General features: G+C 52.4%; 1 protein-coding gene across 2 annotated transcripts; it reads right to left on the bottom strand.

The window, feature by feature from the left end:
- Nucleotides 1–312: 312 nt before the first annotated feature.
- ZNF263 (zinc finger protein 263) lies at nt 313–7,281 on the bottom strand. 2 transcript variants are annotated; one of them, XM_082362110.1, is made up of 6 exons: nt 6,479–7,281; nt 5,435–5,615; nt 4,913–4,986; nt 4,522–4,648; nt 2,851–2,967; nt 313–2,336 (listed from the first exon to the last, which is right to left on the bottom strand). In XM_082362110.1, exons 1-6 carry the CDS (start codon nt 6,863–6,865, stop codon nt 1,168–1,170), a joined length of 2,055 nt encoding a protein of 684 aa, XP_082218236.1. In that variant the 5' UTR covers nt 6,866–7,281; the 3' UTR covers nt 313–1,167. The 2 variants fall into 2 exon arrangements, with proteins under 2 accessions (XP_082218236.1, XP_082218237.1); XM_082362111.1 differs by lacking the exons at nt 4,913–4,986; nt 5,435–5,615 and having other exon boundaries at nt 6,479–7,277.
- Nucleotides 7,282–8,485: the final 1,204 nt, after the last annotated feature.

The following is an 8,485-nucleotide window of genomic DNA, read 5'->3' as shown; positions in this document are numbered from 1 at the left end:
ATAAAAATAGACAACATTCACGGCTGTACACCATAGAAGGAAAAAAAAAACCTTCTAGAACATCCTTATGACATCACCCCAAGCAGCCACTGGACTTGACCCTTTGTTACCACGTAGCAGTCCCAGCCTGGAGCCAGCCAGGGCCACACGCTCCCTCCCTCAGCCTGTCTGTTGTCACCATTGTCAGAACCCTCCTTAGCAACCAAGTAAGACCACAAAGAGAAAGCCAGGTCCTCTACCCAAAGCAGGTGGAAGACCGATCAACACTGGAGGCCAAGTCAAAGGCCCTCAATGATGAGTCACACACTCATATTTCCTGAAGATATTTATTACCATCCAAACCTATTTTCAACAGGGAAAGGCATGATTCCTAATTTCCCCAGGATCCACGTTTTCAAAGTCTCCCAGGGAACCCACCTTTCATGGAACCCTCTGAGGACTTGATCTCTGCAAAGGGTAAACTAATTAAGACCCCGGTTTCCTCTGCCAATTCCTGGGCTGACCTGTAAATTCCATCTTACTATTTCTCTTAGGTCTCTGGTTCCTTTTTGTTTGAGGTGACAATTACATGCATGACCTGCCAATGAGCCCTACTGTCAGGCCACTGAGGGCACTGTGGTGGCTGCCCGGGATTGCTTGTGGCTTCTCAGCCAGGACTTCAGAAGAGCTGCAACTCACCACCAGTCTTTTGGTGCCTCCAGCTGGTCTCCCAGGAGACCTGGCCCCTCTTCTTTGGTCTCAAGGGCTTCAGGAGCCCAAAAGCTCCTGATGAATGTCCCAAGTGAGGAAGCAATACCAGGAAGTCTGTGGATTCCCAAAGTTGTTGGGATACACATTGGACACAGTAAGGCACCCAAGTCTCAAGTTGGCTAAATATGCTGAGGGGGTAGGTGTGCCCTGAGACTGGAAAAACTTCAGAGGGGATTCCACCCTGAGAGGGTCACTTCAAAGACGTGCCATCCTCATGAGTTCCAACAGAATTCCTTTTCAGTTTTCCGCTAATCCTTTGCTGCCTCTGCACCTCCCTCACAACGACCCTCCCCTGGTTCCTCTTTGGAGTAATTACCTTAAAGATGCAGATCATGCTGGGTAAGGAATACCAGCTCTTAACAAGAGGCCCCTCTGAATATGCCACCTTATGTGGGCCCAAAAGAAATCCCATTGTTTCTATCCAGTGTGAGTTCTCTGATGACTCATAAGGCGTGAACTCCGAGAAAAGCTTTCTCCACATTCGGAACATTTATAGGGTCTCTCTCCTGTATGGGTTCTCAGATGACGAATCCGATTGGAGCTGTGAGAGAAACTGTCTCCACACTCATGACAGGTATAGGGTTTCTCTCCCGTGTGAATTCTCTGGTGTCTGATTAAGTTGGATCTATGAGAGAAGTTTTCCCCACAGAGGGTACATTTATATGGTTTCTCTCCTGTGTGTGTTCTCTGGTGTCTGGTGAGGTGCATGCCCTGCCGGAAGCTTTTCCCACAAGTTAAACACTGAAAGAGTTTCTTCTCTGCCTTGTGGGTCCCATGATTGGCAAGAAAGAGGGTGCTGTCACTCACTGCTTCCCCACACTCAGAGAAGGGGTACAGCCTCTCTTTCTCGTGAGTTCTTTCGTGAATGACAAGGTGAGAACTGCGAGAGAAACTTTTCCCACACTCGGAACACTTATAAGGTCTCTCTCCTGTGTGAATTCTCTGGTGCCTAAGGAGGTTGGAACTGTGAGCAAAGATCTCCCCGCACTCAGGGCACTTGTAGGGCTTTTCACCTGTGTGCGTTCTCTGGTGCCTGTGGAGGTTGGAGTTGCAAGAGAAGCTCTTTCCACACTCCTTACATTGATAGGGCTTCTCGCCTGTGTGGGTACGCTGATGCCGAGTCAGGTGGGTATTCTGACTGAAGCTTTTTCCACACTCAGGGCACTTATGGGCCTCCTCTCCCAACTGTGCTCTGTGTAGTGACAAAAAGTGTGGATTCCTGCCGAAGATTTCAGCACGCCCCACACCCATACACAGTCTTTCTGCTGCATGTATTCTCTGGTGCCTAATCAGGTTCGAGTTGTTAGAGAAATTTTTGCCACACAAGGGACATAAATGGAGCTTCTTCGGCCGCAGTTCCTTTGGCCGCCCCAGTTCTCTGCAACTTGTGGCTCCCACTAAGGACTGCTCCATCCGAACCTCTGGGGGAGGCTCCCAATGCTCTTCGGCCCTGTCACGAGGCCTTCCCTGCTCAGGACTCCAGGGTACCTCCCCTCCGGCCTGGCCAGGTAGCAGCGCCCGAGGGTGGATGCTCTCAGGGCAAACGGACTGAGCACTTTCTTCCAGGTTGTCAAATTTCTCTTCCCCTGGAAGATCGAGAGAAACCAAACCCGTGTTATTTCTACACCAGAGAAAAGGAAATCCCATGTGTGCTACTGCCTGTAGGTCAGAAGTCCAGAAGGGCTGGCTCTACCTCAGTTTCCCATCTTCCCCATATAGGTAAAGCACCGTAGACAGGCATCCACATAAGGGGTGGGGCCGTCACTCAGGAATCAGAGCTCAAACCAGTCTTGAATTCCCTTGTAGGGGCCCCGACCTCCCTCTCCAACTGAGCCTCTGGCTTCTGCCCTTGGGAAATGGGTGAGATGGAGCAGGACTGGGACTAGGGTGGGCAAATGAGCCCAGGAGTGAATGCCTCCTTACACTTTGCACCCTGGGTACCTCGCCTGCCATCATTGGGATGGAAGTGGGCAGTGGGGACACTGGAAGAATGTACCTCCCTGGCAGTGGTGATGGGCTAGCCTTACACCAAGACCCTCAAATGCCTCATTCCCAACAGCGGGAGGATAGCTGCGCAGGCAGCTCAACTGTGTTTCTTACCTGGAGCTGGGCTCCTGGGGCTCAGGCCCTCCTTGCAAGTCTGGACACTGGGATCCCAGGGCTTTCCTTCTTGTTCCACCTGGGTGCTCAGGGCCTCCTGACTGGGAACCTGAGACTCTGTTCACAATGAAAGAAAAGGATTTCTATGTCACCATTTTCCTCTACCAGCCAGGGCAAACAAAGATAGTCTTGTTCCCTGCCTTCAGTGAATGGATACAGAAATCTGACAGCAATTACTTGGAACATACACTAAACTCTTCCCACTGGTTACCCCTAGAGAAAGAAATTAGAGGAAGGAGACTGTGGCTTTTTCTTTTTACACTTTTGTAGTACTGGGGATTTTTTGCAATGAGAATGTAAAACTTTTGTAATTAAAACAACAATCAAACAAACAAACATGGTCAGGGTGGTCAGTTCCTTGAGGAATCAGTTTAATACTGTGAAAGAGCCTTGACTCTTATGGATACATATAAAATACAACTAAGTTTGACTGGGCAACTCCAGAAGGAGAAAATGTAAATATGATGGACAATCAGAAAAGGACCTGGGGCTCTGAGAGGACCCTGAGATTAAAACCCAAAAGTGCCACCCTGTGCTATGCTCACTCTAACTCCAGCAAACACGGACTTTAAAAAGTTTAGTTTCAAGAACTTGTGATCCGAACTCTTCCTATTTAGCACTCACTAAAACAGCTGTGCTCAACTTAGGGCACCAAGCCACAGCACAGTGACAGAAAACCTGGAGAAGGCCCCCGTGAAGGCAACCAAACCCAGCAGTGACCCCCTTGCAACATTAGTGCAAGTGAGATGATAGCTGTGCTTTTCTTTACGAAAACCTCATGTATGAAAACAAAGTGCAGTGTGACTCTTCTACCGGGTGTGCATCAATATAGCTATAATGGTAACGTACACAATCCTGTTTTATGCTGTTTTTTAAGACTCCCCCAACTTTTTATTATGAGAATTTTCATACATGCAGAAAAAATGAAGGAATTATACAATACCCACACACTCTCCACCTAAATCCAACTACCAGTTTTTGGTCATATTTCACAGACCTCATTTTTAATCTCTGCATAATAGTTCAACACATAGATGCATCTTAATTTATATCTAACTTACTCAGACCCTGTTTTAGATATATATCATTTCAAATTTCCACAAAGCCTTCCCCTTTCCTGAATTCTTAAGGACTGGGACAGCCACTGAGCTGGAATGTTGATGCCAGTGCCCCTGAAATTTGTGCCTCTGGGGAAGAGCCCAGAAATACTAATGGAGCATAGAAAACATAAGTGAGGTCAGAAGAATAAGCATTTTGAACTTGCAAGGTATCAAGAACTTAGAGCCCTATAGCATCCTGTGATCTGTGTGTGAGGGGTGGGAAGTGGGGATGGGGTGGGGGGAGGGGATGGGCACCATTTGATTTGACGTGTTCTGCCTTAGTAAGTTCATTATGGCTCAGACTCCCCGCCCTCAGCCCTGGCAGCTGGGGCCCTTAAGTGTGCCAACTGTGGCACCTGGCAAATATTTAAGTGATCTTAGTCCAAGGGACTTTAGACAAAGGCAGGTCGTCTGGCTAAACTCAGAACTTATACCCGGGAGGTGAGCGCCTAAGGGACAGGACCCTGGTCAGAAATGGCTCAGCCTTCATCCCTGGAAAAGAAGTCCTTACCCAGTGAGTCCACATTCTCATAACTCTCCTGCACCGTGTCCTGGGAGAGGGCCCTCTTACTAGGATGCTGATGCCCCCACTCCTCCTGGGAGATGTACATAGCCACGTCCTCTAAGCTCTCAGGCAACTGAAACAGCACAAGATCGCCTTTAGGCCCTGAGGCACCAAGAACAATTCAAGCAGAGTCATGGGTTAAAGGGGCAAAACCCAGGTGTGCTGAGGACACATTTGAAGGGGAAGAAGGGGGAGGTCTACAAGTGAGGTGTGGAGGACAAATAAAGAAGGTGGGGGAGATGCATGTGGTGAGGTAGAAAGGATCCTCTCCAAGTGGCAAAAGGACCCCACCCCCACAAGAGCAACTTCGGGGAGACAATGGGAACTTCCACATCACCTGGGGCCCAGTCAGCTCCTTGTCTTCCATGTTTCCTTCGGGAGGAAAGAGAGAAAGCCAGGGAGCAGATAATGCTGAAGGTGACAGAAATTATGATGAGAACGGCATTCCTAATTCTTGGCAACCCAAGGATTATCACAACACAGTATCCATTCCCCAACACCCAGTCTCCGCTCTGAGGATCGAACACTGAACAAAAGAAGGCAATCGAGGAATAATAAAGCGATATTCAAAACAACAGAGTACCAGCAGTCTTCCCTGCTGGCCCAAGCATTAAAGCCCTCAATCATTCACTGAGCTCTAAATGTCTCCGTTCTGCATACAAAAGGGCTTACTAAGAGATCCCCCTCCCTCCACCCACCCCAAGAGGAATCCAAACCACTTCTAGGTCTTTCACGCCACATCTGGAAACCTTCAGGTCAGAAATGCCCCCTCCTTGGCAGCCATGCTGCATTCTGCTGGTGTCAGGGGCAACCCCAAAGCGCCTCCTCCCTCCCACTTGCCCAGAGAACTGTTCCTCACCCCTCTCCTTTACAGTCTGGGGATCCCTTTTGGGGCTGGGGCCTAGCAGCTCCTGCAGCCTGCGGCCAGGGCTTCGTTCAGTCTCCATTGGCTCCAGCTTGAAGCTCGGTGACTCTCGTGCTGTTTCCAGAGGCAAAGGCTCCTCCAAAAGCACTTCTGTTCCCCGCCCATGGTTTGTCACCTGGGAACCAACCCACATCACTCACCATCACAACAGGGCCCGAAAGGAAGGGAAATTAGTACAGAATTCTGAGGGCAAGCCTTCAACGGAGAACCACTGGCAATCCCTTTGGACCCACCAAGAGAGAAGAATGGATTACACTAAAACCAAACTTTTCTGACCCCGTGTACACCTGAGAAAACGTGTGTGAGGGGTGGGGGGAGTTCACTTCCAGTGCACACCTTCCCCACACAGCTCTTCTGACACACCTCACTCCCTCTCGCTTTCCCCCACCTTTTCAAGATGCGTCCATTCCTGACTACTGGGTAAGTTAAACTTGGGTGGCCCTGGGGCAAGTGGCCTCAGAGCTTCAGTGCCAGTTTTTTAAGTCCACTATTAACTGCCACCCAGCTTTGTAGAGATTAGACTGCTGACTGTAATTTAACAATAGCTAACAGCTATTAAGCACTAACTGTAAACCAGTAGTGTGATCAAAACTACATCCTGCTCTCTCTAATGCTCAAAGCAACCCTAGAGGGGTATTTTACCAAATCTGAGACCCAAAGAAATTAAGTAACTTGCCCAAAGTCCCAAAGCTAGTACGAAGCAGAGTGAGCATTTGAACCTAGCGAGCTAACTCCTGGGCTCACACTGATGCAGAGACACTGCCTCCACGTGGAAACAGGGCACTCTTCACTGCTCGCTCTGTCCACTATGGGGAAAATCTGGAGAATAAAAGTTCCTCGCTAAACTACAAAAAGGCTTCTTGCCCACCTAAGGTCTACTCAGGGCAACCAAGTAAATTCGTAGGGGTAACTGGGCCAACGCGATGTCCCAGTCCTCAGGGCCAAACAAACCGCAAATAAAACAGCTCTTTCTCTCACCTGTTGCCTCAGTCTCCCAAGCTCTTTCTGCATATCCTCCACCAGAGTCACCGCTTCCTCGCCGCTCTCCGGATGCAGCTCCTGCACCCTGCTCTGGATCTCCTGGGGCAGGATGGTCAGAAACTGCTCCAGCACCAACACCTCCAGGATCTGCTCCTTGGTACGCATCTCAGGCCGCAGCCACCCATGGCAAAGCTCCTGGAGCCGACTGAGGGCTTCCCGGGGCCCAGCGGCCTCTTGGAAGCGGAACCGTCTGAAGCGCTGATGGGAGGCCTCCGGATTGGGTCCTGGGTCTGTCGGGGGCAGCTCCTGGCTCCAGGCGAAGTCCTCCTCCAGTTTCACTATCAGGAGCCCTTCCCGGTCTTGGAAGCCCGGACCCGACGCCATCTTCAGGTCTCCACACCGCCTTGGCCCCGAAACCAGCTGCGCCCAGTTAGGAAGGCGCCCCGGGCCCCGCGCAAGGATGGCGGGCGTCCACAAGAGCCGGGGGCCCCGAAGCCCCAAATCCCGGCCGAGGAGCCCGGCTCCAGGGCGGGCGCAGCCGTCTCCGGCGCCTCGGCGTCAGTCGTTTGCAGACGCCGCCGCACCACCCCCTGGCCCGCCCCCGCCAGGACCGCCCCAGGGCAGGACCTAAGCACCAGGCTTTCCCCCTTGCCGCGGACTCACGCAGGACTCGGAGCTCGACTCCCACGCCGGAAGTCTCAGAGCGCGTTAGGCGTCAACAACCAACGGCGCCTGCTCCGGACCAACTTCCCGGTCACGTTCCGAGAACTCTAGCGCCCATTGGGTCAGGTCTCGCCACACACTCACCGCTGACCAACCAGAAGAAAAGATTTGCCTGCAGGGGCGGGACGAGCGAGGGGCCAATTGGGGACGAGAGGCGGGGCCATCGGGCGAGCTCCGGGATCTCGGAAACCCCTGGGAGCCGGAATCCGTAGGTCGGTTAGTGGAAATTAAGCCCAAATCGGGTGTGACCGGCGGACTACCAGGGTCAGAATCCCTCGTAAAGCTTACTTAAGTGCAGATCTCCGAGTCACGCGAGATCCTGTGCCTCTGAGTGTCGGGGTGGGGCCCGAAAATCTGAATTGTTAACAAGCTCCTCCACAGACAAGTGGAAAAATTCTTCCCCCACAGACAAATTTGAGAATCGCTGTCCGGGTCAAAACGGATTTCAAGGTGGTCCCCACCCGCTGCAGTTAGGCGGAGCTGCAGCAGAGGGCCCACCCGCCCGCGCAGCCTCCAAGGCATTTGAGCCAGGGTCCACTCGGCCGCCTGCTCGGTGCCTGGGAGAGGCGGAGAAAAGTGGGCCCCGGACGGGTGAGCACCGCCGCAGGGCCTGCGGAGAGATGCCGTAGGCAGCGCGGCCAGCGCCTGCGCCCTTGAGGTGCTGGCGCTGCGGGGCCGGGTGCAGAGGCCGTCAGTGGGGAGAATGGGCTTGTGGCCCGTGGCGCTCTCGCGGCTGGACGTCCCCTAGGGCCGCTGCGGACCCAGCCGGCACCACCGGCTTCCGATTTTAAACTTGCCGGGGGCGTGCCTTTTATTGTCCAGCCCTGAGGGGGCGAGATCCTTGTTCATCTCCCTCCTTGGTCCGCCGTGAAATTTCATCGTGAGGGGCAAGTGGAAGGAAACCCGGAGGGTCGATTCCCTGGCCGGCGCAGTCGAGGCTTTGTGCTGGTGAGGGGAGGGCTGCCCAGCTGTGAGACACGGCCCAGGTCGGCCCACCTCCTCCATTCCCGCCAGCGACGGTCAGGCCCGTGATCTCAGGAGATAAAAAGGTCGTAGGGTTGAATCATGACAAACAGTAATCGTTTATTGAGCGCCTGCTTACATGCAACTGGATCCTCACAGCACACAGAATTGTAGGAACGAGACGCTATTATCATCCCCATGTTACAGAGTGTCAGTTAAGTCACTTGCCCAGGATCACACTTTAGTCTGTCGCTAAAGTTCAGGCTGCCATGATGGTAAAGAGTGATGTGGGGACGGAGAGGGTCAACTTTCAATGAC

This window comes from Balaenoptera borealis, assembly GCF_965194805.1.
Source record: "Balaenoptera borealis genome assembly, chromosome: 16".
NCBI lineage: Eukaryota > Metazoa > Chordata > Mammalia > Artiodactyla > Balaenopteridae > Balaenoptera > Balaenoptera borealis.
Note: the sequence above shows the minus strand (reverse complement) of the source record. Positions and strands in the feature narration are given on the sequence as shown.

Bases quoted from the DNA above. Each gene is read 5' to 3' on its own strand.
- ZNF263 (XM_082362110.1), bottom strand. From the start codon at position 6,865: ATGGCGTCGGGTCCGGGCTTCCAAGACCGGGAAGGGCTCCTGATAGTG. The intron at 5,616-6,478 runs GTGAGAGAAAGA...GTTGGTTCCCAG, and splicing joins TTGGGAGACTGAGGCAACAG to GTGACAAACCATGGGCGGGG. The intron at 2,968-4,521 runs GTAAGGACTTCT...CATTGTGAACAG, and splicing joins TGAGAATGTGGACTCACTGG to AGTCTCAGGTTCCCAGTCAG.